This window comes from Peromyscus leucopus, chromosome X, assembly GCF_004664715.2.
Source record: "Peromyscus leucopus breed LL Stock chromosome X, UCI_PerLeu_2.1, whole genome shotgun sequence".
In the NCBI taxonomy this organism is placed as follows: Eukaryota; Metazoa; Chordata; class Mammalia; order Rodentia; family Cricetidae; genus Peromyscus; species Peromyscus leucopus.
This window is the reverse complement of record NC_051083.1, coordinates 122,387,128-122,414,535: the sequence shown is the minus strand read 5'-3', so window position 1 is coordinate 122,414,535 and position 27,408 is coordinate 122,387,128. Positions and strand designations below refer to the sequence as shown.

Sequence of the window (27,408 nt, the reverse complement as noted above, 5' to 3'; positions counted from 1 at the left end):
AAGGATATTCATTATCAAAAGAGAGAGGAATTGAGGTTTAGCTCCGTAGTAAAGTTCTTATCTTGCATGTGTGAGGCCTTGGGTTTCATCCTGAGTATCATAAAAAAGGAAAGGAAGTGGAGAAAGCATCAGAGAAGATGTAATGACAGAAGCGGAGGTCATAAACCAAAGAAGTGATGGACAATCCCTAGAAATGGAAAATGTCAAGGCAATAGATTCTTATCTAGAGCCTTGAGAAGGAATGCATCCATCCCAGGATGCCTTGATTTTAGTCCAGTGATACTAATCTTAGACTTCGGACCTCCAGAAGCACAGCAGTAATTTGTGTTGTTTTAATCACTAAGCTTTAGCAATCACTTCTAGCCACAATAAGAAATCTGTACCCTGAGATTTCATCAAGTATCAAATAGAATTAAAACACTAGTTTACCCAACTGCAAAACCAGACTCTATCAAGGAGACAAATTTGGAGAAACATAATGGGGGTGGTAGAAGAATCAGTTTACGGTTCAATCCGTAAGCCTGAAACGGGAAGCAAGGGTGACAAATTTAAATGCCTACAGCAGATGTGAGGAAGACAGTGTAAATGTGAAGTGGTCAGGGTTTAGTTAACATATAGCCTAAATGGTAGCAAATGTCCACTAGGACACTTCTTTATGTTGAGCAGCAACAGGAAGTCGAAGTGGTGAGCACTGTGGCGAACAAGAGAGCATCCGAAAATGAGGTACTAACCAGTCAGTCCCGGTCAAGGGTTGTCATGTTGGGAAAATGGGACCAAGCACTATCTAGTCTTTGATTTCTCAGGAGAAACAAGAAATCAAACTTTTATATGATACATGTGTTTTTATTTTATTCCATTTAAATATTTTATGTATTTTAATTTGTGTGTGTGTGTGTGTGTGTGTGTGTGTGTGTGTGTGTGTGTGTGTGTGTACATGCACCTGCATGTACAAGTGCACTCAGAGGCCAGAAGAGGGCTTTGGATTCCCTGGAACTTGAGTTATAGACACTTGTAAGATGTTTGATGTAGAGAAGGTGAGAAGTGAACTTGGGTCCTTTGGGAGAGCAGACAGTTCTCTTAATCACCAAGCCCTTTTTTCTTTTTTCTTCTCCCCTCCCCTCTCCTCCTTTTTCCTTCCCTCCCCTCCTCCCTCTCTGTCTCTGTCTCTCTCTGTCTTTCTGTCTCTCTCTGTCTGTCTCTGTCTCTGTCTCCCTCTCTCTTTCTAGACAGGGTCTCACTATGTAACTCTGGGTGACCTGGAACTTCTTATATAGGCCAAGCTGGCCTTAAATTTTTTTTGAAGATTTTGTTTTTATATTTATAAGGGTTTGTCAGAATATACTTCTGTGCACCACATGCATGTAGTAGATGTAGTACTTAAGGAGGCAAGAAGAAGGTGACATATCCCTTGGGACTGGATTTACAGATGGTTGTGAGCTGCCTGACTTGGGCGCTCGGAACCAGACTTGGGTCCTCTGGAAGAGCAACCAGTGCTCTTTACTGCTGCCTTATTTATCAGCCCTGTGATCTAGGTTTTATATCTCAATAATGTTATTATTTTCTTTTTTATAGGCTTTATTTTTTTAGAGTAGTTTTAACTGCAAAACTAAATTGAATAGGGGTGCAGGGAGTTTACATAAACTCATTGTTAATTTTGTTTTATAGCGTTGTTCAATCACTAGTACTGTATTATACTTAAAATGAGTATACTTGAAGAAACCTTTTTATATAGTTTGCTTTGTTATGCTTTAATCTTCCCTCTTGAGGTTGATGACCACACTCCCAGATGAGACCTTTCTTCCCTCCTTCCCTAGAGAGAGCTATCTTATAGATCTCGTGAGAATGCCTTGTTGGCTCTTCCAACACACATATCTATAGAAAGGAACCAGAATCTTGCCTTCCTTCATAAAACATGCTCCTTTTTTTGTTCCCATCTGGGTTACTCAAATCTCAAATCTTGGAATGTATTTCACTGAGTCCCTCTTTCTCGTCAAGTACACTTAATCATTATGATTTTATGATGCCATTTCCTGAATTTTGCCATGACTCCTGCTACTTTTGCTCTGGTTGAGGATCTGACTTGGATTACTGTACCATTCTTCAAGGTCTTCTCAAGTCTGGTTTTATTGTATATGAATTCAGTTCTTTCTCAAGGCTCATGAGATCTTTCTAAGAAGACATGGCTAGGGATGTAGTTCCATGGTAGGGCACTTTTATAGAGCTCTGGGTTTAATTCCTAGCACCACAGAAAATTTTAAAATAAAAGAAAACATGTATCTGACCATGGTGCTCTAATACTCAAAAGGTCCTAGAGTCTTCCTTAACTTCTAAGGGGGAAAACACCAGACTAGCTCCTGTTGTGGTTTTTGCCTGCCTTTCCAACATCTTCTCCCTTCAGAGTCCTTTTTCTCTACCTTTCTTGATGGGGCATCTTCAGGAGGTGGGATAGTTCAATGACTAAGGCCACAGACTTAGCATAAGTCAAGGCGTCATGGGTTATACTTAATTAAACACTGAGCTTCACTTTATTTGTAAACAGGGCAACTTAACTCATTCACTGAACTATGGTGAAGTAGAACTATAACCATTGGCTAAATATTTGGCATAGAGTACGCATTTAATATGTGATGATATATTAATATTGGGCCATGCTGTTTCTTTCCATAGCTAGTCTTGCATAGTAATCCCTGTTCTTTTACTTTGGAATTTCTTTATGTAGCAATTAGTTTTCACTGCTGTGATGGTTGGCCTAAACTGTCAACTTGACACAATCTATAATCTTCTGGGAATAGGGTCTTAATGAGGAATTATAAAGATCGTGTTAACCTATGGAAGATTGTTTTGATTGTTAATGGGGGAAGACCATGCTCACTTTAGATACCACTATCCCCTTGGCAGCTGATCCTGAACTGTGTAAGAGAGGAGAAGGTGAGCTGAGTAAACAAGTCATCATGGTGCATTCATTTTCTCTCTGCTCTTGACTGTGCATGTGACCAGTTCCCCGCCATGTTCTTTCGACTTTGAGTTCACCACATGATGGACTGTAACCTGGCAGTATAAACTAAACTCTAAACCCTAAATTACTTATAGTCAGAATATTTTATCACAGCTACGGAAATAAAAGCTAGAACAACTGTTTACTGTGTGCTAACCTTTTTTTTCTAGAAGCTGAGCACAAATAAAATATCACCACAAAATACTGAAAAATTCAGATGGTATTTTGATTCAATTAATTCCTCTTTTTTCTTCAAGGCCATTTTGGCCCTCTCATGTTTCACAGCTTTTGTGATATTTCTTCCTGTGTACATTATTCTAATTCTTTTATTTTTTGACTTACCATGCTGTACTGATTACTAATAAACTCAGTTATTATACTGTCATTTTCCTGGGAAGGGACAGCATTTAATTAATTTGTGTATCCTTAGTGCCCAAACGTGCTTGGTCATCTTTCATTTAAATGCATTGAGTGAGCACATAGCGATGAAAAGAAGACTTTCTTGGATGAAAACAAAAATGTGATTCTATGATACAGTCTCCATCACTTGTTTAGTAGAGATAGACAGTATTTCAGCTCCCTTTGGCTCTTTGGGTATTCCAAGGACTTGCCCCCTAATTCTGTTTTTAAGATTTCTTTTAAAGTTTGTCATTATCATGGTATGTATGTGCATAATATGTGTATGTGTGTGGGGCGCTGACAACTCTGTGGAGTCAATTCTCTCCTTTGAACTTCATGTGGGTTCTGGGGATGGAACTCAGGTCTCCAGGCTTGCAGAGCAAGTGCCTTCCTGCTGAGCTGTTTGGCTGCTCCATTATCTGTTTTCGTTCTTACAGGAAGTAAATGCAATTTGAGTTCAAATTTAGCAAATTCATGGCATAAAAGCAGGTATTTGAACTAATGGAATGGAACAGAACCCAGAAATTTATTGTCAATCGATTTTCAACAAAAAGAACCAAGAGCATGTGGAGATGTACATATGTGAAAGAAACTAGTTTCCTATCTTTTGCCATAAAAAATTAACTCAAATTGGATCAAGGACCTAAATGCAAAAACTCAAAACTATGAAACTATTAACACCAGCAAAAAATATAGGAAGCATTCTTAAATGAATTGGTATATAATACAGGCCCCAAAGCATAAAAAGGCAAACAGGATTAAATTAATGAAAAGAACTTCTGTATAAAAAAGGAAACAATGAACACAACGAAAGGATAGCCTGCAGAATAGAAATAATATTTTTAAACTGTTTGCCCACTATTAGAAAACCCAACCCCAATAGCAAAATAAAAACAAATAAAACAAAATACCCCTCAAAAGCCGAGCCTAATTAAAAGCAGACAAATGATATGAATAGCATTTCTTAAAAGAAGTTATACAAATATCAAACAGGTGTATATACATGATCAACATCACTAATCAGGGACATGCAAAGCAAAATCACAATAAGACTAGAATGGCTAATATGCAAAAGACCAAAAATAGCATGCTGACAAAGATGAAGAGAGGAAATACCCCTTCTACATGGTAGGAATTGAATCAGTATAGTTATTTTTTCAAAAAAATTGAGAATACAATTAACATATAATCCAACAACCCCACTTATAGATAAGTCCAAAGAAATTGAAATGAATATTGTAAAGGGATACCTGCATATCATGTTGCTTGCAGCACTATCAATAGGCAATGTGTGGCACCATGCAAGATATCCATCCATGGATGAAAAGATAAAACGTTGTGTACATGCTGTAAAACTGTGACATACCATCCGTTGTTTTTGGTAAGGTGGATAGAACTGGAGATGGAAATTTTATTGAGTAAAATGAGCCAGGCACAGAAAGACAGCCAATTTCGTATTTTCCCTCATTGGTAGAAGCTACAAAAGTTGATCACTTTGAAGTGGAACATAGACTAGGAGTCTCTTACTATAGGAAGGGGAAGGGAGGGGGAAGAGACATACACTGAGCTTGGATAATAGGTAGCAGTGCACAGTTAAAGAGGAGGAAGTAGTTCTGTTGTCCTGTAAGGCAGGATTAATTACATTTTGTAATTACAGGATAACTAGAAGAGTTTGAAAATTTCTAATACAGAAATGCTAATGTTTGAGGTGAAAGAAATGTTAATTAATGATGTGATCATCACACATATATGTATGTATAAAATTATAGTAGCATAGGATATGAATAAGTACAAATATTTATATATCAATTATAAAGAAAGAAAACATTAAAAACAAAGCTAACTTCAAGATACAGCTTCAGAACCTAGTTCTTTGCAGCTTAGGATCTGCTTGTGTCCTGTGAGAAAATTTTATACTGGAACATTGTCAGGATCTGGCCCAACAACCCTATGTTATTTTTATTTCCATTTCCATGTTTTTTAGATATTATCATCATTCATTTAAACATGTTGGCCTTTTACTGACTTCTGTGACTTCAAAGTTTGCTTCCACCAATGACATATCTTCTGAATTGTGGTCAGTTGGGTGTCTGTCTTGTCAATTGTGTACCCTCTGACTCTTTTGTTCTTTCTTGCTGCAGGCCTCTTTCCCTGGAAACTTACACTTAGTCCTGGTTTTACGTCCTACCAGTTTTCTTCAACGGACTTTCACGGACATTGGATTTCGATTTAGCCAGGAGGATTTTATGCTGAAGTTACCAGTAAGATTATTGCTTGAATCTTTGGTCCTTCTAATGCTTATGTATCTTGTATCCTATACTGTTTGTTTTACATGTTTCCATGTAACACTTAAAATTTATCTCTCAAAAATTTAATTCTGAAATGTCCTACAGCCATCTGCTTCTACTGTTAAAATGGACTAGTTCAGGCAATTTTTAACAAGGCAATACCTTTTGAAAAATATATGTTATATGTTATAAATGTGTGCATATATCTTTGTGTGTATATGCTTAGGAGTTTTTATTTTCAGTTAACATTTTATGGTTTATGTATCCAAAATACCATGACCCTAAGCTATCTCAGAGTACCATGGTCTTTATTTTGAAAATATATCTTTATCAGATTTTATTGTTTGAAATACAGTGCTTGTAAAATTTGATACCTGAATCATAACTTACTACAGAAAATTCTTTTGCTTTGTTCTGAGCACAGAATTTCTTTGTGTGTGTGTGTGTGTGTGTGTGTGTGTGTGTATGTGTATGTGTGTGTGCGCGCACGCGCACATGTGCATGTATTTGTATGTGTACAAGATTGCTCATTAATAGTGAAACCTTTTAGACAGAAGAATTAGGGTGTTTGGGTTTCTGTAGAAGCTAATTTGGTTGACAGAAATGTTTTGTAAATAAAAACTGTTGTTATCTGAAGATGGTTAATGCATCCAGGTGTGGGGGGCATGCACAGGAAAGAACTGTTTGAAGCATTTATAGTGGATGATGCTCTGCTAAGTTTTACTGAAATTCATGTTGCAGTTTGATGGAGGGCTGTCATGAAGGGCAGTTAACAGTGTCTTTCTTGCTTATTTACATAGGTTGTTATGCTGAGCTCAGTTAGTGATTTGCTGACATACATTGATGACAAGCAATTATCCCCTGAGTTAGGCGGCACCTTGCAGTACTGCCACAGTGAATGGATCATCTTCAGAAATGTATGTTGCTTCTGCCCTTATTGTAGAGCCTATCCTTCATTCTATCTAGAAATTTTTCCTACTTGGGAAAAGCAGTATTGGGTCTCCTACTTTTCAAATACATATATCACTCAACATTTTGGTTTTCTTCTATAAGAGATATCTAGAAATGATGAAGAGTCACTAAGGATGGAAATTGAAGGAGAGGCCTAGGGAAAAAGGAGAGAATTCTCTGTCCATCCCTTCCTGTGCTCGGGTAGTAAGAAAGAGACAAAGGGTTTGGGTTCAAATCCTAGCACTTGGATCTTGGACAATATATACTACCTCTCCAAGTCTTTATCTATAAAATGAGATTGATAGTATATTACCTCATAAGGATCTTGGGAAGATTAAATGAGATAATGAGTACAAAATGTTTGACTCACTGCTTTGTACATGGAGATCCTCAGAAAATGCAAGTATATTCATTTCAGCCTAGTGGCACTCCCAAGGTTATTAGATTTGTCAGAGTCCTATTTTAGACACTTTCAAAGAGATAAGGGCTGTGGCCTCCCAGGTAGAATAAAGCCTATGGTTTAAGTGTCTTGACTTCCAGTTTCATTATCTGAGAACTGTTCTGAAGAAAATAGTAATGACCACTAAACCAGGGTCACATTACTAGTCCTCATTCAAACTGTGTGTTTGGCAGATTCATTCAGCAATTCAGGTGTTCACATGAAGGTTAACTGTTAGAGTGAGCAGTGCCTTGCCCTAAATGAAAGAGCTTGCCTAACAGATGGTTTGTGTTGTGTCTACATTTCCCTTGTCTTCCTGTGAGGGATTGATTTTGCAACAAAATAGTGCAGTCTTCCTTGCTGTTTTAGGGCAACAGCACCTTTGGGATAACAATTTCAGATCTTTGGCAGTATCTGCAATGAATTGTTGTGACAACTTGCTCTCCAGTTCCTTAGATCATTATGCTTTGTGGAGTGCTGATCACAAACACTAGTAAATATACATTTACATTGCTGCTCTCATGTCTCTTTAGAAATGAACTTATTATAAAGCAGTTTTGTTAAGTGCTGAGTTTGATAAAGGAAGAAGACACTGATGTCCAAGGCCATACAGCGAAGTCCTTAGCACATGGCATCTTTTAGAAAGAGTTTCCATGAATGTCCAAGGAACAAGTCCAGGAATGTAGCACTACACATTCAAGGATTTTAACACTGCTTTTTAATAGTCTCTTGGAGGTTTAGATGCAGAGTTAGCTTTAATTGTCAGAGGTAGGGCCAATTTTTCTTAGCAGAGTTCATAGTGTACATGTTTGTTTATACCCATATATAGAGCAATACAAATCACTGATCCAAATTTTGATATGTTGTCAGAAATTCCATCAAAGATCCTCTGGCTTTTTACAGGCTATAGAAAAGTTTGCTGTTACAGTGAAAGAAATGGCTCAGATGTTGCAATCCTTTGGAACAGAACTGGCTGAAACAGAGCTACCAGATGATATTCCTTCAATAGAAGAGATTCTGGCAGTTCGTGCTGAAAGGTATCATGTGTTGAAGGTATGTCTGATTAGAAGAGGAGCACACAGATTTCACCTGACCATCCTGCTGCTTGTAGTCCTTTGTGTCATATCAAGAATGGAATCCAGGGCCTTCTGAATGTTAGGCAAACTCTGTCACTAAGCTGCAACCCTAAGCTCTCAGTGGCTTTTGAACTAGGTTCTCACCATGTAGCCCAGGATGATCTCAAATTTGTAATTGTTTTCTCTCAACCTCTTGAGTTCTGGGGTTACAGGTGTGTACCATCACACCCTGCCATGTGGCATTTATTTTTCCAGGAAAGTGTTTGACATGTTCATTTCACTCTGATTTTTACATAGGGAAAATGCAAGATACATTGAAAATATTTTTCTTTCAGTTTTACTTTATGTGTTTGGGTGTTTTGCTTCTATGTATGTCTGTACCCCACAAGTGTGCCTGGTGCCTGCAGAGACCAGAAGAGGGCATCGGTTCCCCTGGAACTGGAGTTATAAGTGATTGTCAGCCGCCATGTGGGTGCTGGGAACTGAATCTGGGTCCTCTGCAAGAGCAGCCAGTGCATCTCTTGAGGCATCTTTCCAGTCCTCTGGGGAATTGGTTTTGTTCTACTCAGTTCTGTCTGGAGTAGGAGAAGAACAGTTCTGACAATTTGACTTTTAGAGGCACTTTTCTCAAAATGTGGGAAAATTTGCACAAGGAAAATCAGGCATCTGATTATTATTTATCTCCCTCACCCATAATATCCATGTTGTGTGCCCTGGCAGTTTTAAGTTCTATATAGTGTGCTATGTTTCAATTAAGATGTGGGAAACCAAATGTTTGCACTGTAATGTAAAAGCAAAACCCTGTATGCAATAAGGTGACGGCTGTGATGATGATGATGGTAATGGTGATGCATGACTATTGTTGTTGTTGGAGGCAGAATTTCTTGTAGCCTAGACTGATTTTTAAACTCACAGCTGTAGTAGTCCTTAAATCAGTAGATTCTTATGTTTTCACCAGTTATAAGCATGTGACACCACTCATGGCTTGGCTTGCATGACTGATATGTATGCAGCTGTAGGGATGATGTAATGAGTTAAGTATGTAGTATACATGCAATAGATTTTTAGCACAGAGTTTATGCTTTATTAATATTAGTTTGATTTTTTTAATTTTTAATTTTCTTGGTGCTGGGAATTAAACTTAGGGCCTTATACATGCTGATTACATACATTTCCATTTTGCCACACTACCTATTCTTTATGCCAAATATCTACTCATAACTTTGTAAATCCTTTTGACCTTTGAAGGAAATCTTGGATCGTTTAGATATCTGAAGAAGGTCTATGTTTATAAAATTCCCAAGCATGTGCTTCATGGTGTTAATTAAATCCAGATGTGAACTAAAATAAGACTTAAGGCAGGAAGTGATTGGTAATAATGATTAGTAGGAAAGGTATGTGATTCTTTCTGAATCTGCATTAAATCTGCTTTGTAACTTTATGATTTCTGATATTGTAGTTGTTACTGTGTTAATATGGTTTTATCTGAAAACATTAAAAATCGTAGCAGCATAGAACAAGGTTGGTTAGAACTTACTGTCTGTAACAGGAAGCTAGAAACAACATTATTGGTACTTCTGTCTCTAATGTCTGTTTCACCAACTGAGGACTCCAGTCCCCATTTGTAAGGCAGGAGCTTCTTTGAGCCTCACATTTGTGTGAGTGTTTAGGCCATAGGTATGCAAGTGCTTGTGTGTGAATGTCAGAGGATATTATTCTTCCTCATTGACATCCACCTTGTTTTTGCTTGTTATTTTATTTTTTAATGTATATGGATGTTTTGCTTGCCTGTTGTCTGTGCACCATATTCATTCAATGCCCAGATCCCCTGGAACTGGAGTTATAGACAGTTATGAGCCAACATGTGGGTGATGGGAACTGAACCCAGGTCCTCTGGAAAAGTAGTCAGTGCTCTTAAACCGCTGAACCATCTTTCCAGCTTCCTACCTTGTTTTTTGAGACAGGGTCTTTCAGTGACCTAGAACCAAGTAGGCTCTGTTGGCTGACCAGTGAGCCCCAGAGATCTGCTTAGATTAACCTCCCTCGCACAGGTATTATAAATTTACACCATGCTACCTGTTTTTATTTTAATGTGTGTTTTGGATATTTAACTCAGGCCTTCATGTTTCAAAGGTAAGCACTTTTACCAATTGGGCCATCTCCCTGGCCACAGAGCCTCACTCACACTCGCAGATTCCGTGATGCTAAAATACTATGAAAGCAAAGGCTGTGTTAGGATTGCTTCTATCTCCTGAACCATACACCTTCTACACTGGTATATTCCCTTCTCTTCAAGTCATTTGTGTGTGATTACTAACTGGCTGACATATCTTGTTGTACCTTTATATAGAATGACTTAACAGCTGTAACCAAAGAAGGAAAAGTTCTGCTCATGAACCTGCAAGTGCCTAACACTGAAGAAACCGTCAGTTCAAGTCTTGAATGTCCTCAGCATATAAGTGGTGACTGGCAAACTATTAATAAGTAAGCAATTCCTTCTTTTAAAATTTACTTATATTTTCAAACTAGAAATTTTACATTGTTTGTTGCTGTTAGGTATGAAAGTATTTCTGGACTTCTGGAAGTCTGGGAACTTCTTCTCTGGGTTGGTCTGCAGACATTAGTTTGCTTGCAGAATTAAGTTCCCCAGACATTGATTTTTCTTTGCCCGAGCCAAGTGTCATAGTGTCACAGACTATTTTTGCCTATAATTCCTTATTTTCTTTGAGAAAGGATCTCACTATGTAGCTCTGGCTGGCTTGGAATTCCATGTAAACTGGGCTGGACTTAAACTTATGGAGATCTGCATTTTTGGCTCCTAAGTATTAAATTAAAGGTGTGTGTCACCATGCTGGGCCTTTGCTATAATTCATTCTTTCCTTTTTCCTTTCTTTATTGTTCTTATGGAGGGAATATTTATTTTGGCTTGCAGTTTCAGAGATTTCAGTCTATGCTCACTTGCCCTGTCACTTTGAGCCTATGGCTGAACAGTACATCATGTTGGTTGGGAGTGTTTAAAGTCTTAATGAGCAGACCAGGTTTAGTTACATACCTGCCTCCAAAATGGCTATTTTAAAATAATTCTTTGGCTTTTGTTTGTTAAGGTTGCTGGCTCAAGTGCATGATATGGAAACTGCTTTTGATGGATTTTGGGAAAAACACCAGCTAAAAATGGAGCAGTATCTGCAACTGTGGAAGTTTGAGCAAGACTTTCAAGAGGTCAGTTGAAACAGTTCTTTCCTTGTGATGGAGGCCCTTATTCTTGAGCGTTAGAAGGCCAGTCTTTCAAGATGCCAGTTTTCCTCCTGGGGAGAATAAAGGAGTCGAATTCCTTGCCTTGGAACAAAAAAAGCTCTGCTAACAACCGAGCTGTCACTTCTTCCACTGTGACAAAACACTGACATGTCGAGTATGACAGGGACAGAGTATTTCTCTACTTTTATGTTTGTCCTTCAAACATTTTCAATACAAAGTGCTTTCAGGCTATAAGATAGTTTTCCAAGGAAACAATACCCATTGATCTTTAGATACCACATGCCATAGAGATTGCCAATTTCTCCTAAATGTTTTCTTTTTTCTTCCAGTAAGAACACTCTTACAGAGTCATAGTTCAGTTATCAGAATGACATTCAATGACAGTACAAGACCTTTATATTATCTGTCATCATTATTCTAATTCTGTCAGTTAACCTAATAATGGGTGTGGATGGAAGTTAGAGGACCACTTGCTAGAGTTGGTGCCCTCCTTCTACTGTGTCATTCTAGGCACTGTTTGGCAGTAAGCGCCTTAACCCAGTAAGCTATCTCATCAGTCCTCTTCATTTTGTGCTTTCCTTGGGAAATAAGATCTTACTACGTTATATAGCCTAGGCTGGCCTTGACCTTGTGATACTCTTGCCTCTGTCTCTTGAGATCTCTAGAATCATAGGTGTGTGCTGCCATACTGGGCTCTCAGTACTTTCCTTTATACCTTTTCTCTTTTATTTCAACATAAGGCCTAGTCTCAGGTCTACTGATACATTAAGATGTTAGGTCTATTTCATCTTCTTGAATACAGAACATTTTTAGATTTTTAAGAAATTTTACACTGCTAATATTTTGAAAGATACAGTCCAATTTAGAAGTAGAATTTGTTCATTTTGAGTTTGTTTACCATGTTTTCATGATTAGATTGTCTACATATAGACAACTAGAACACCGCACAAGTGATGTGCTCTTTTCAGTGTGTCACATCTGGAGCTAAGAAATATCCATTATCCATTTATACCACTTTGCTGATGTGTACTTGGATTAAGCAGTGTGAGTATTGTTCTGTTTCTTCACTGTTTCATAGCTCTTTCTCTCTTATAACTAGTAGTAAATACATGGGAAGAAGATGGAAAGGATCTAGTTTCCTCATCAGAATTGTACATAGAGCATACAGCATTGTCCATACAGCATCTGTTGATTCTTTCCTGATTCAATCTTTATTCCAGCAGCCTTCAGTAATAATCTTTTAATATTTACTTATCTACCATAGGTACTGTGATAAAGCAAGTTTTCCCTTCTCATTCATTTATTTGATCCACACATCTCTAGAAGTTTCATGGCTTATGATTCATTGCTATTCTTTCTGTGTTATATATCCTCTCTCTCTCTCTCTCTCTCTCTCTCTCTCTCTCTCTCTCTCTCTCTCTCTCTCTCTCGTGTGTGTGTGTGTGTGTGTGTGTGTGTGTGTGTGTGTATGGTTTTGAGAGGTCAGAGGTCATAAAAATATTTATCTTGGTTTTTGAGACAGAGTTTCTCATTGGCTGGCTTGTCAGAGAGCCTTCTGCATCCTCCTGTCTCTAACAGTCCTGCCCTGGGATTATAGGCACACACTACCATGCCAGACTTTAAGAATGTGAGTTCTAAGTACTGAACATAGCTCCTCATGCCTATGTGATGAGCACTTTTACTGACTGAGCTATTGTCCTAGCCCTCATTGCTGTACTGTTTTTAAAAAAAGAATTTTGTTTTAAAAAATTATTTTTATCTCTGTGTGTGTTTGTATGAGCTTATCTATAGCACATTTGTGCATGCATCTGTGGAGACCAAAGGATATTGGATCCCCTGGAACTGGAGTTATAGGTGATAACGAGTAACCTAATATGGATGCTCTGAACCAAACCCTGCTCCTCTGTGAGAGCAATAAGCATTCTTATTGTTGAGCCATCTCTCCATTCCCATAAAGGGTTTTATTTACTTTTGTTTGTTTGTTTGTTTGTTTTTTGAGACAAGGTCTCAGTATGTATCCTTGGCTGGCCTAGAACTTACTATGTAGTCCAGGCTGGACTAGAACTCATAGATATCCCCCTATCTCTGCCTCCTGAGTGCTAGGATTGAAGGTGTGAGTTACCACACCAGACTAAAAAGATTTTATTGTTTTAAAATTATGTGAATTTGCATATGTGTCTGTGTGGGTATGTGTCTGTGTGGGTATGTGTCCATCAGTGCAGGTATCCATGAAGTCACTGTTAACCTCTGAGCTATCTCTCTAGCCTCTATATTCCAATTGCTATTCTTTTTTTTTTTTTTTTGGCTTTTTGAGACAGGGTTTCTCTGTGTAGCTTTGTGCCTTTCCTGGAACTCACTTGGTAGCCCAGGCTGGCCTTGAACTCACAAAGATCTGCCTGGCTCTGCCTCCCAAGTGCTGGGATTAAAGGCGTGCGCCACCACCGCCCGGCTCCAATTGCTATTCTTAACTACTTTGATGTTTCAAACTAACTACTCTATTGTGATATTTGTTAAGATTTTAAAAAATAACTTCCTCCTAGCCATTTTCCTGAGGAACCTTTGTTTCTTTTTCTGGGAAACAGTATTAAAGATGAAGATGTAGGTGCAAGATGTGCTCATTGCTACTGGAGGGTCTTTGTTTACAGGGCCAATTACCACATAGCTGAGGAAAACATATGCATGTGTATACATGTATGTATATGAGCATGTACACACATTTATGCAAGTATGTCTGCATATATGTGACTGCACATGTACATGACGATTTTATATAAATCATTAATGTGCGTGGATATCTAAGAGGCTGTATTTAACAGATTATATTTATTTCTGTGAGTAAAATAGCTGAACATGTTTTGTGTATGTGTAAGTTTCTCATATTGGCATTCTTATTTAATAGCATTTCTTATGTGATTATTACTAAAGATGAATTTTTTTCCTCTTTTTTATGCATCTATTAATTTTACAACCTGGCTGCAGCTTCCACTCCCATCCTCTCCACTCAGTCCTTCTTCTCCATTCCCCCTCCCACCGCCAATCCCCTCCTCTTCCATCTCCATCTAGCAAAGGGAAGGTCTCCTATGAGTATCAATAAAACATGGCATATCAAGTTGCAGTAAGACTAAGCATAAATTCATAGGCTTTTAACACCTTTATTTCTTGTGTCTAGGTTGTGACACAAATTGAATTTTTATTAAATCAACAAAGAGAACTGGAGGATGCAGCAGGGAACTTAGCTCAAGTAAAACAAAGACTTAAAAAAATTGAGAACTTGGATGAAAAATCTCAGGTAAGATTAGGTTTTAGTATTTGCTCTGTTTGTGTTTCACTGGGGTTTAGTGTAAGTGCTTATTATATTTAACCTGTCATAACTATAAAATTGACATCGTAATACTCGCCTACATCTATTTTAAGTGTGGCCTGAAGACAACACTGCAGGTGTATCATATAGTTATATGAAATTATGTATTTTGTAGAATCTATAATGAAACTGTAAATCATCTTGGAGATGTTAGGCAAAAAGTCTACCAAGAATGATATATAATGGGGCCTCAGATACATAGTGAGTTTTAGGGCAGCCTGTTTTGCATGAGACCCTGTCTGAAAAAAAGTTATTTGGTATTTAGAAATTATGAAATAAGACTATGAATTGTCTAATGTCCATTATATGATATATGCAGTTGAATCAATCATAGACCCATACAGACAACTCTATTTAATCTGACTAGCTGTTGGACCTTGCGTGAATTTATTTCTAAGCCTCAATGTTCTTTTCTAGAACTTGGGGGTAAAATGACCTACTTTGTAGAGTGATGTGTGAGGATTTATTTAGATGTATAGGTAGTGCTTAGCATAGCTCTTGGATATGTATGTGCTCAGAGGAAAAGCAGTTGTCGGCAGTCTTGTTAATTCTAAAGCTTAGACTCATCATGACTTTAATACTTAGTAAACTGCCTTTGCCTTGTATATGACAGCAAAGCAATGCTTTTACAGATTTGGTTTTAGAAAACGAATTTAGGATTGAACCACAAGCATGTACAAATGACAACTGAGAGCCAGAAGTTGCAGTAACTAGTAAAGGAATTAGACTTGCAGACCTCTGTGATTGTGCTACACTTTACATCTCTCTATGACAGACGTAGTGGAAAGAGAAGGCTAACTGACTTGGAAGCCAGGGGCTTTGTTGGTTTTAATACTGTTTTCCAATGTGATTTCAAACAGAACTTGCCATTTTAAAGCATTCAATTCAGTCGTTCTAGTTTCCTTCTCATTACTGTGATAAAATACTCTGAACATAATAAGCAACTTTGGAGACAAAAAGGTTTATTTGGCTTAAAGTTCCAGGTCACAGTCCATCTTTAAGGGAGACCAGGTCAAGAACCTGAAGAAAACACTAAACACTATGGAAGAATGTTGCTTGCTAGCTTCCTCACTGGCTTATGGTCAACTAGTTTTTTATATAGCTCAGGACCAGCTGCCTAGGGATGGTGCTGCCCACAGTGGGCTGGGTCTTCCTACATCAATTAGTAATTAAGACAGTCCTTCACAAACATGCCCAGAGTCCAATCTGATTTGGGAAAGTCCTCAGTTGAAGCTTTCATCTCATTCTATTTCAGTGGTTCTCAACCTTCCTAATGCTGTGACCCTTTAATACTCTTCATGTTCTGGTGACCACTCCCAACCATAAAATTATTTTCATTGCTACTTCATAATGGTTATGAATAATAATGTACATATGCATGTTTTCCAATTATCTTCACCGAAGTCCGTGAAAGGATTGTTTGACCCCCCTGTAGGGGTTGTGACCCACATTTTGAGAACCACTTCAAAGGGCTGTGTCAAGTTGGCCTTTAAAGCTAACTAGGACAGTAGTATTTTCATATGTGAGCTTGAATGTCTGTCCCATTTAAAAAGCAACTCTATTTTACTTGTGGACTTCCCAGTAGCTAGGCAGGTCAGTCACTGCTTCATCTGAGCTTCAGTTTGCCTTATTTTGCCTTGGGAAGCATTATCTACATCCCTACTATGTTTCAGTCACTGTGCTATGGGAGTCAGTAGTTGGCAGAATGGAGGTAAAGCCATGAGAGTCCCTTTTGCTATTCACTTTAGGTATGTCAAAAGCACTCAGGCGAAGGGCACCTTGAATTAAGATTGAAATAGATTAGCTTTCATTTGGCTGGTGTTTACTTCATGCTGGGTGCTAGATGTGTTTCAGGTTTATGTCTATGCATACTTAGAAGGCAATCTTTATATCCTGAGCAGAATGGGGTAGTTGACTTTCAGTTTCATCCAGAAATGCATGAGCTTCTGATGGTTGATGTTCCTGCTGTAGCTAATCATTATCACTGTAAGGTGTTTTTTTTTGTTGTTGGTGTTTTTTTTGTTGTTTTGTGTGTGTGTGTGTGTGTGTGTGTGTGTGTGTGTGTGTGTGTGTGTGTATGTGTGTGTGTGTTTTGTTGAATGCAGAAAAATGGCATGGAATCATGTTTTATGGCCATTTATTTTATTTACCCTACCATCTGTATTCTTTAATATTTTTCTCTTTTCCCCCCACACTATGTGAACAGAGATCATACAGTCATGATTTTTCTCTTCTCTTTCAAATCAGGAGTTGTTAGCCAAGGCCCGGCTTGTGATACTACATGGCCACAAGCTTGCATCGAATCACCACTATGCACTTGATTTAATCTGCCAGAGATGCAATGAGCTACGCTACCTTTCTGATATTTTGGTTAATGAGATCAGAACAAAGCGGATACAGCTGAGCAGGATTTTCAAAATGCACAAACTCCTACAGCAGGTAATATGATGGGAAATGATCCATTTCTGAAAATATCTTAATTTTTTTCTTCTCAGGTTCTCTAATCTTTATATTCTTGCCCATATGCCTTATGCTACACCTTTCATATTCTCATATACTTGGCCATATGCCTTATAGTATCTCTTTCTTCCTCTTAGAGGTCAAGGGGTCAGGGTCTATAGCTTTGGATTTAAATTTGCAAGAGGTCTTAAGGACTGAGCCTGTTTGTGGTTTTTCAGTCTATCTCTTCATGTACTATTCATAGCAGATTCAGTATAGTACCAATTTTGTCCTGTTTTCATTGTGGAGGCTGATGGTGATAGCTTCCTTTCTATTTTGAGTCTATCTCTGAAACCTGATGATATTCTTCAGTCAGAGTACTTAAAAGCCTATGGGACATTTTGCGGAAGCCTGAAATTCCTCCCACATTTCATAGTCATTGTACAGCACTAAAAATTAACTGGTCACTGAAAAGTCTTCTGCCATGCCTGTGGGTCAGACCTATTTCATGATTAAACAGTGAATGGAAAGGTCACCCTACAGATCTGGTCATGGCAGCGGAATGTAAACAGGAGTACCATTTGTCAACATCACATCTGAATATAAGCATGCTAATCTACACATTTCTTTTTCTGGTTAAAAAACCCCTTATTTCTATTCTTGTCCGTGGCAATCATTAAGCATTGCTATTACACTTAATATTTTGCTAGAAGTTTCATATTTCAGTTATTGATTTGCAGAAAATAGCATGCAACTAAACTTAATGTTGAGAAAATGGTCAGACACCTGCTGCAGAAGAAATGACTTGTTATGAAATAAATGCAATGCGTCCCAACCTTGGCTGTACATCAGCAATACCTGTGGAGCGCTTTAAGAGTATAAATGGCTGGCTGGCAGCCCAGAGCTACTGAATCAGAATTCCTGGGGGCAACACCAGATATTATTTATTAATAGCTTTGAAAGCAATTTTCTTTTTCTTTATTTCTTTTCTTTTCCTTTTGAAATGGTGACAGAGTGTCACTATGTAGCTCTTGCTAGCTAGGAACTTGCTATGTAGATCAGGCTGGCTTCAAACTCAAAGAGATCCACCTGCATCTGCTTCCTGAGTGCTGGAATTAAAATTGTATGCCACCATGGCTGGCCTCTGAAAACAATTCTTATTGACAGAAGTGAGACAGCTCTAGCCCACAAGATGGTTCAGTGGGTAAAGACACTTGCTGACAAGCATTATAACTAGCGGTTAATCCAAAGGGCCTACATGCTGGAAGGAGAGAACTGTCTCCCATCAAGTTGTCCTCCAACCTCTACATGTATGCTATGGCATGAGTGTGCTTTGTACACCCACCCACATTCCCCTCCCCTCCACTAAGATATAATAATAAAAAAGTGAGACAGCTCTTTTAATGGCAAACCCATGTCCTCTTTATCCATTCTTACATTTGCTGCTTTCATTTTCATGATCTTCCTCATCAGGCACGTCAGTGCTGTGATCAAGGAGAATGCCTCCTGGCTAATCAGGGAATGACTAAGTTTCAGACTAAAGAAGATGCTCAGAAAGCCATTCAGGATGTGGAAAATTTCCTTCAAATGGCTGTGCCCTTTATCAATTATGATATTGAAAACCTGCAATATGAATTTGATGTGCTCCTATCTCCTGAACTCAAGGTGAGAAATATTTTATTCAAAGACACACAAATTATTGTGGTGTAAGAGCTACCCCACAGCCAACTTGATATCAGTGTGTGTATACACAGTCCTCTTGAGGATTGAGAGTGATAGTAGTGTCACCATCAAGTATCAAAGAATCCAAAGGCATATGTTTGTTTGTATATAAGTAAGACTAACTTTTACCATGAGCTCTATTATTGTTACTATTATTTAGCTTGTTTGTTTGAGACAGGGTTTCACTGTATAGCCTTGGTTGGCCTGGAATTCTTTACGTAGACCAGGCTGGCCTCTTGAATGCTAGTATTAAAGGTGTGTGCCACTTCACTCAGCCTTTTTTATTTTTAAGTTCTTTAAACATGCTGTGAGCTTTCATATATATTTTGTTCTGCATCCTCAGAGAAAGGCCCCTAAGTGGAGTAGAGTGTTGTTATCAGTTTTGTGATTGATACTTACCCCCGCTCAGGTTGTTTACATAGAGAATACACTAATCTGTTCTGTTTTTTTTCCCTAATTTTATTCTAGTTATATTTTAAGTTCAAAATAAGTTGTTTCTCTGTTTGTGTTATATGTTTGTATGTATATGTGTATACATGTGTATGAGCACATGACATATAGCGGCCAGAGATTCACGTGCTATGCCCCACTTTGGCCATGGGTTATAGAGATTCAAAGTCAGGTCCTCATATTTATGTGGAGAGCACTTTACCCAATGAATCATCTCCCAAAAGCAACTAATAAACTGATTCTACCACATTATAATCTAAAGCTATATCATTTTGATACTTACATATTCATTTTTTGGTATGTAGTATGTCTACATGCTTCTATGTGTATACTGGTGGGAGCCAAAGGTTAACTTTCAAGGTCTTTTTCAGTCACTCTCCTTTTTTGGAGACAGTCTCCAGTGAACTTGGTGCTCTCATTGATTCAGTTAGATTGGCTGGCCAATGAGCTTCAGGGGCTCGCTCTCTTGTGTCTGCTGTCCCAGCACTGAGGTGATTTATATTCCTGCAATGCCTGGATTTTATATGGATGCTGGGGATCTGAACTCAGGTTTTCATGATTATGGAGCAGGTGCTTTACTGACTAAGCCATCTCCTCAGTTCTGAAATTAAGTTTTTAAAAGTTACCTGAAGAATTTAATAGTAGTTGTTATGATTCATGCCATTTCACGTTTTTGAGACAAGCCTGGCTATGTAGCCTTTGCTGACTTGGGACTAAACTAGGCTGGCCTTGAACTCACAGAGAGAGAGAGAGATCCACTTGCCTCTGTCTCCTCACTGCTGGAATTTAAGATGTGCTCCACTATGCCCAGCAGCTCATGTTCTTGTTTGTTTTTTATTCTTTTTTGGGGCCTGCCACCCAGCTCCCAAATAAATTCACACACAGAGGCTTATTAATACTTATGAATGCCCAGCCTTAGCTTGGCTTGTTTATTGCCAGCTTCCCTTAACTTAAATTATCCCATATACCTATTGCTTCTGGGCTTTTCTCATTCTCTTACTTCTGTAAATCACACTCTTACTCCATGGCTTGCTGTGTAGATGGGTAGCTGGCCCCTGGAGTCCTCCTCCTTCTCTGGCTCCTAGCTCTCTCCCCTCCCAGTTTTCTCCTTCTATATATACTCTCTTCCTGCCAGCCCCACCTATCCTTTCTCCTGCCTTGCTATTGGCCAGTTCTTTATTAGACCATCAGGTGTTTTAGACAGGCACAGTAACACAGCTTCATAGATTTAAACAAATACAACATAAACAAAAGTAACACACCTTAACATAATATTCCACTACAAGCTCATATGTTTTTTATATTTTATTTTATGTATATATGTGTTTTAACTGCATATGTTTATATATGTGTACTATGTGCAATGCCTGGTGCCTACAGAAACCAGAAGAAGGTGTTGGATAAGCCAAAAACTAGAATTACAAATGATTCTGAGTGGTCATGTGGGTGCCGAGAATTGAACCCAGGACCTCTTCAAGAGCAGCCAGTGTTCTTAGCTGCTGAGCCATCTCTCCAGCCCCAGCTTATAGAATTCTTATGTAATCCGTAGGCTCAAATGCAGACTGTACAAATCAAGCTTGAAAACATTCGAAGCATATTTGAGAACCAACAGGCTGGTTCCAAGAACCCCAAAGGTAGGCCTGAGAGGCCAGTCCAGTTTGTGATACCTGTACCTGAAAGTTTGATGAGATCCAGAGCAATGTTTTTTTCACCTAAACATGGTAAAGTAGCTTGCTTTCACATTTGATATTTCCTTTTTGTCTTGCTAGAGTATCCTTTGATGCACTTGATATATCTACTAAATTATTTTTCAATCTGGATACATTGAAAACCTTTTAGCCTTTGTGTATGTTTAAATGCTGTTGTATATGACAGAAGTCATAATGAGATTCCTTTATGTTCATAAGCCACAATAGTAACATTGAATTGTATCAGATGATGGACACCTCAGCATGGAGTATTATAGCTTGAGAAATGAGTGTGACAATTTTCCAACATTACATTTCATCTTTTCTTCAGCAGGTAGAAAAGGACATGAAACTTATATGTACATACATGTAGTTATAAGCATACACACTCATTGTTACTCCAGTAAGCTATTATTTGGTTCTTATATGATGCTTGTATATGAGTGTCTTATATAATAGAGTGGATTGCCTTTTCTAAATAAATGCTGTAAATGCTAATTGTGTTAGTAATTTCTTGTTACAGATTCCATTTTCTTGTTTTACTCTTTGAAGTCTATGTAGTTGTGTACTATCCCATTCCTTTCTAAATTCTATAGGAAAAATAATAATTCTTGTAATGTGTTGAACTAGTCTGAAAATAAAAATTGTTTCCCCAAGGGCTTCCTGGAGCTCCTCCTGCAGCTTTTGGGGAGAGAGCAGTTTGGTCTTTTGTCCAAGTTAGGTTAGGAGATGAGGTGAGCATATGACTAAATTCAGTCTCTTTGACCTGAATTGCAGCAGTCCCTTTACTAGTGTACAAAACTACTTTAAAATGCAGAGAAGGCTTGTGCCAGAGGTAATGAATAAATACAACTCATCTCCAACATGGATCAAATTACAAATGCAATGGAAGTTATATGGTTAGTAATTCCAAAGTGTATACATATACTCAAAATAAGACTGTGTGAGCAATAGTGTAAATGAATAATGTTGACTATATTGAAAAATATACCTAAATACTGGAACTATCAAAGATACTGGAAAAAGTAAAATGAATAATAGTAGCAAAATGAACCGATTAATCTCAACAGTTACTCCTAAGCACAAAGCAGACATCAGTTAGATTTCTAGATACTTTAGCTGTGTGACCTTAGGTAGTTACCCATTAATAACTTGAGTTTCCTTGTCTATAAAGTAGGAACAAATACCTTCTGACTTCAAAAGTGATTATAAAGAGAAAGTGAAACAGAATTGGACCATCCCTTCCCTCTGATTAAATTCCCTTTCTTAATAGACACCCCAAAAGCTTAAGTCTTCCTGAAGCAGAGCACTTTGGTTTGTGACCAGGCTGTCCAAGACCCGTTGATGTCATTAGTCATTCAGAAAATTTTGTTTGTATTATTTCATTTTTCTTTCTTTCTCATATTCTTATTTAATGGCATTACACTTTCTTTCTGCAGTGGGAGTTGGATATTCTTTCTTTCAAGCATGTAAACTTTTTTCAAAAGGTACCCATCTTTATTATATTACTTATCATCAATACAGTTTATGAGTTTGTACACATGAAAAACCAGTTTGGCACCTAAAAACAGAAGCAGTTCATTCATGAATTCTACCTTCAAATAACTTTATTTTTTTTTCATATCAACCATCTATTATTCTCTCTCGACATTGAACTTACCTTGAAAAAATGACTGTATAAAGAATAGAGTATGCTTCTAAAGTCAATTTTCTTTCATAAAACAACCATTTAACAAAAAGAAAGAAAGAAGAGGAGGCTGGAGAGATGGCTCAGTGGTTAAGAGCACTCCCTGCTCTTCCAGAGGACCTGAGTTCACTTTTCAGCACCCACATGGTGGCTCACAACAACCTATAACTCCAGGGAATCTAATGCCCTCTTCTGGCCTCTGTGGACACCTATATACCCACCTGCCTACCTACACTCACATAGACATCATTCAAAATAAATAAAAATATATCTTAAAAAAGTTAGTGAAATTAATGTAAATCAGGGTTTTCTTCAATTTAAAGACTCTCACACTACTCATAATTCAAATATTTGTTGGGAGTAGCTTGGATTTGCTTCAGTCTAAGACTACCTAGTCTATTTATGAGGAAGAAGGCACCTTAATGAATAAATGGCTGGGAAAGACAATTTTCTCCATCATTCATCATGGTTTGTAAATGAAACGAAATCATCATTTAAGCTATGAACCTTCTACACATTACCCTATTGATCTGTGGATATTACAGGCTATAACATATATCAGACAAGTTTTCAAAACTTGGAATTGGTAAACCAAGTATTTGACCAAATCAAAGTGTGTGCTAATTTTTTTTCATCAAAATACGTCAAACTGGTTTTTTATTCTGTTTTTTTTTTTTTTTGCTTGTTTAGCTTTTTTTTTTCTTTTCATCAAATTGAATCTTCCACCTAGCCTAGTGCTTAGAAACTAGCAGTATGTGGTAAGATGTTTGATGAATTCACATTAAGTATGGAGGGAAGTTATGGAATGGCAGTGCCAGTGAGGAATAAAGTGTGAGATATGGTTGGGCTCTGAAAGCTCTATTTATAGTCTAGGTTTGTCACCTAAGCTTCAGACTGGTATTTACAACATGGAATTTCCCATAGGAAACAGTCTCACCATACCCTACATGAACATATCTCTTCTGTAAAGCCTGTAGAGTTTTTCTTCCTCTGGTTGACTGGTACTATAATGTCCCCATTCGTCTAAATTTAGTTCCTCCTGCTCACTCCTATACCATTAATTGCTTTTGTTACTAAATATGCCTTCTATGCATCTAGTTATTCCCATCATTACTTTTCTTTATTGCTACAATCTGAGTCTAAGGTAGCATCACTTGTGTCCCTGACAATAGTCTTTTTGGCTCCCAATTCCACACTCTCCTTGCCTCCTTTTCTCTTACCTTGTGGAGTTTGCATAGATTGCTGTTTCTCTGGACCATTTTACCCTGATTGCTCCATTGCCTCATTGCTAGCTCTTATCCTTAGGCTACCTCCTCTAGACAAGCTTCTCTCTGTCCTCTGCTGGTCCCCTATAGCCTGGCTCAGTCAGGTATTCACCTTATGTAACAACAAGCTTCCTTATTTTTTCTCAGCTGCAGCCTACTTACCTGTTTGCTGTTGTGCTTGCTAGAAAGGATGCTCTGCAAGGACAGGATCTGTGTGCAAGTCACTTTTGCATATCCCCAAACACAGAGGTAGCTTGTCGTATCACATGGTGCTCAGCCATTTTGTATGTCTTTACAGTGTTGAAAGAATGAATATATTTACCTCGCTTTTCAGAAAAAGATATGTTACAGAGATAACACACACATACCCTCTTGTACCTCTCTATGTGTTTGCAAACAATCCATAATTTACCCTTAGGAATAAGTTTAGATCTTTATATGTTAGGTATTTTTAAAGTGAAGTACACCAGTACTTATTAAGAAACTGATTTTACATGGTAACTCACACTAAGTCTATGTAACTTTCATATATCAATACTTTTTAATAGATGGCAGTGAAGTATACATTTTATAGAATATGAAAGACCATCCACTTCCTGAGTGTGCTTGACACTAGCTTTTGCGAAGGAGAGGAAGATAAAAGTTGTATATCTTCCATGCTGAGGCCAGTATTCAATGTACCTTGGACAGGTAGCAGCCTTCATGATTGGGAACTTAATATATTCTTTGATTTGTCCATGCCCTTTACTTGCTTGTTTCTGTGAAAACCATCTTTTTTCAGTGCTGGAACTGAACACATGCTAGGCAAGTGCTCTACCATTGGGCTATATTCCCAGTTCACCCTCTACCCTGTTTTTTTCCCCCTAGTGCTGAAAATTTACTGTTTAAAAATAAATATTAAAACTTTGAATTTTGATGAAGGGTCTTTTATGAGCATTTTACCAATTGTTTTGGAAATGTTTCTGTAGTGATTAGAAACATGTATGGGATTAAATACCACCTCTAATTCAGGAACAAGGTATTATCCTTAGTGATATCTGTAAGATGAGATAGATACTGTTCTCCATTGCTTATTGGAGATTTGAGAATGAAAAAAGAAAACAAATCATTGGACTTAGAACAGGGCCTGGTTGGGGTAAGTTCCAAATAAATGGTAGATGCTATAATTACTAGATTAAACATGGATTTTTTGTTATTAATTTCAAGTTACTATATAAAGCAATAACTTTCATGGCATTTTCATACATTATTTGTTCTTATTTGCATTTGTGTGTTTGTGTAACTGTCCACATCAGGAGGTCAGGGGATAATTTGTGGGGGTTTCTTCTCACCTTCTACCATACGGGTCTTGGGGAGCAAACTTAGCTCATCAGGATTATCAATAAGCACTTCTACTTGATGAACTATCTTGCCAGTCCCATAATTTGTTCTTTTCCTTACCCTCCCCAACTGCCCTCCCCTATCCTCCCTGGTCTCATATGTAGGACTAGATTCAAAGAAATCTTTGATCCAGTTAGTAAGTGAACTACAATCTAATTGAATGTTTCTATGGCAGAATGCATACTAAATATGAGCATAATTGTGAACACCTAACACCCTTTTCTTTTGGCAAGTAAGTGAATGTGTGGTTAATGAGAAAATGGGTAGTAATCATGCTCCATAAGAAGTTGGTTTTATATAGACATCTAACCAATTGCTGTCTTCTGTAGAGCAATTAAAATATTAACAAATATATTTAAGCATTAGCTTTCTCTTTTAATAAACATGCATGTGTTTTCATTAAAAGTGTTGACCTTAATTATGGTTTGACATTATTTCACATTTCTCTACCAGTGAAGAAGTCTTGGAGACAGATTCAGCCTCAGAGCAACGTGGAAGTAAGTATAACTGATTAATGATTTCAAAGTTGGCCGTGCTGCTGTAATTGCAGAATTAGTATTGGAGTTTCAGGCATGTTTTCCATTCATTACACTGACTTTGTGCATTTGAAAACCTACGCGTACAAGAAAAATCTGCTGCCTTATGTTTAATTGCAGTATTGGCATAATCCCAGTGTGTGAGCAGTTTTTTTTTTTTTAAGCCCTGGCTCAAGTTCAGAATCATTTCTGTAGAGCACTGCATATCAGTTCCAGTTCTTCTTCATGTCGCCCACTTCCACACACCTAAACAATGCTTTTCTTTCTAGAGATGGTACTTTCTTTCATGAATGAGTTCAGCACTGCAAGTATGAAGGATGGAGTCCAGTTTACCAGGGACCATGCCAAGACTGATTCAGGATACAGGAAATACACCTGTTTCCTTTTTATTTCTTCTCTCTCTCTCTTCCCTCCCTCCCTCCCTCCCTCCCACCCTTTCTTCCTTTCTTCTTTCCTTATTTTTAGCTGTCCAGAAGCTCAATATGTAGACTAGGCTGGCTTCAGACTTATAGAGATCTACCTGCTTCTGCTTCCAGAGTTCTGGGGTTAAAGGCATGCACCACCATGCCCAACTTCTATTGGTTTCTTGATGTGTACAGCACTCTTCCATTTCAGTTTCCACAGTCTTAGTTAACTGTGGTCAAAGGTGGTTCAAAATATTAAGTGGAAAATTCTAGAGAAAAAGAGAGAAGAAAGATATATAAATATCTATTACTTTATTATAAGACAACATTTTATCATGCATTATTATTGTTAATCTCTTACTGTTCCTAATTTATACATGACATTTTTTTTTAAAAAAAAATCATACATACATATATATGGAAAAGTATAGTACATAGAGGATTCAGTACTGTCCATAGTTTCAGGCATCCACTGAGGGTCCTGGGATGTATCCTTGGAGGATAAGTAGGGAGTGCATGTGTCTAAGATTTTGTTATTCTCAGTTATCTGTGATAGGCTGATGATATCTGCAGAGTATCCTCCTCATAGCTGCAGGTCTGTATGTATTACTTGTGCATCCTCAGTTGGCAGTAAGTGGTACCAAGAATGTGCCACTAAGAGGCATTGCAATGTACAGTATACAATTATACAGTATAAACTGTAACTGGACTGCATGGCTTTTAATGGCAGACCCTCAATTATTGATGGTATAACCTTTGGTAAATTTTCTTAATCTCAGACTTATTAATTAACAGGACACATGAAGTTAGTATAAAAAAGAAGTAACATTTGTAAAGCTCTTAGTTCACTATGTGTGGCATATAATGATGCTTGAAGTTGTTTCTGTTATCATTGCATTTGCAAGTGGCCTTTGTTGATGTAAATGGAAGTATTCAAAATAAATTTCAGTTAGCACCTTAAATGTGCACCCTTAAGTAACTCAAAACACTTATTTTACTAATATACATCTAAGTCAATTTTGGAAAAATACAGTGTTTTCTATTAGTTTATCTTCAAAATTAAGATTGAAGTT

The 27,408-nt window shown here is 37.7% G+C and overlaps 1 protein-coding gene across 5 annotated transcripts in view; it reads left to right on the top strand.

Annotated features, from left to right (window-relative positions):
- The window catches only part of Mcf2 (MCF.2 cell line derived transforming sequence), a 100,615-nt gene that overhangs the window by 36,417 nt on the left and 36,790 nt on the right, over positions 1 to 27,408 (top strand). For 2 of the 5 annotated variants that reach the window (XM_028854227.2, XM_028854221.2), the window contains 11 exons: positions 5,536 to 5,655; positions 6,483 to 6,599; positions 7,976 to 8,125; positions 10,499 to 10,632; positions 11,253 to 11,367; positions 14,573 to 14,692; positions 17,012 to 17,203; positions 18,677 to 18,868; positions 20,925 to 21,096; positions 22,503 to 22,550; positions 25,849 to 25,892. In XM_028854227.2, coding sequence (XP_028710060.1) covers positions 5,536 to 5,655; positions 6,483 to 6,599; positions 7,976 to 8,125; positions 10,499 to 10,632; positions 11,253 to 11,367; positions 14,573 to 14,692; positions 17,012 to 17,203; positions 18,677 to 18,868; positions 20,925 to 21,096; positions 22,503 to 22,550; positions 25,849 to 25,892 — 1,404 coding nt within the window. The remainder of the gene's footprint in view (positions 1 to 5,535; positions 5,656 to 6,482; positions 6,600 to 7,975; positions 8,126 to 10,498; positions 10,633 to 11,252; positions 11,368 to 14,572; positions 14,693 to 17,011; positions 17,204 to 18,676; positions 18,869 to 20,924; positions 21,097 to 22,502; positions 22,551 to 25,848; positions 25,893 to 27,408) is intronic. The other 3 variants (XM_037199077.1, XM_037199078.1, XM_037199076.1) reach the window with 3 other exon arrangements.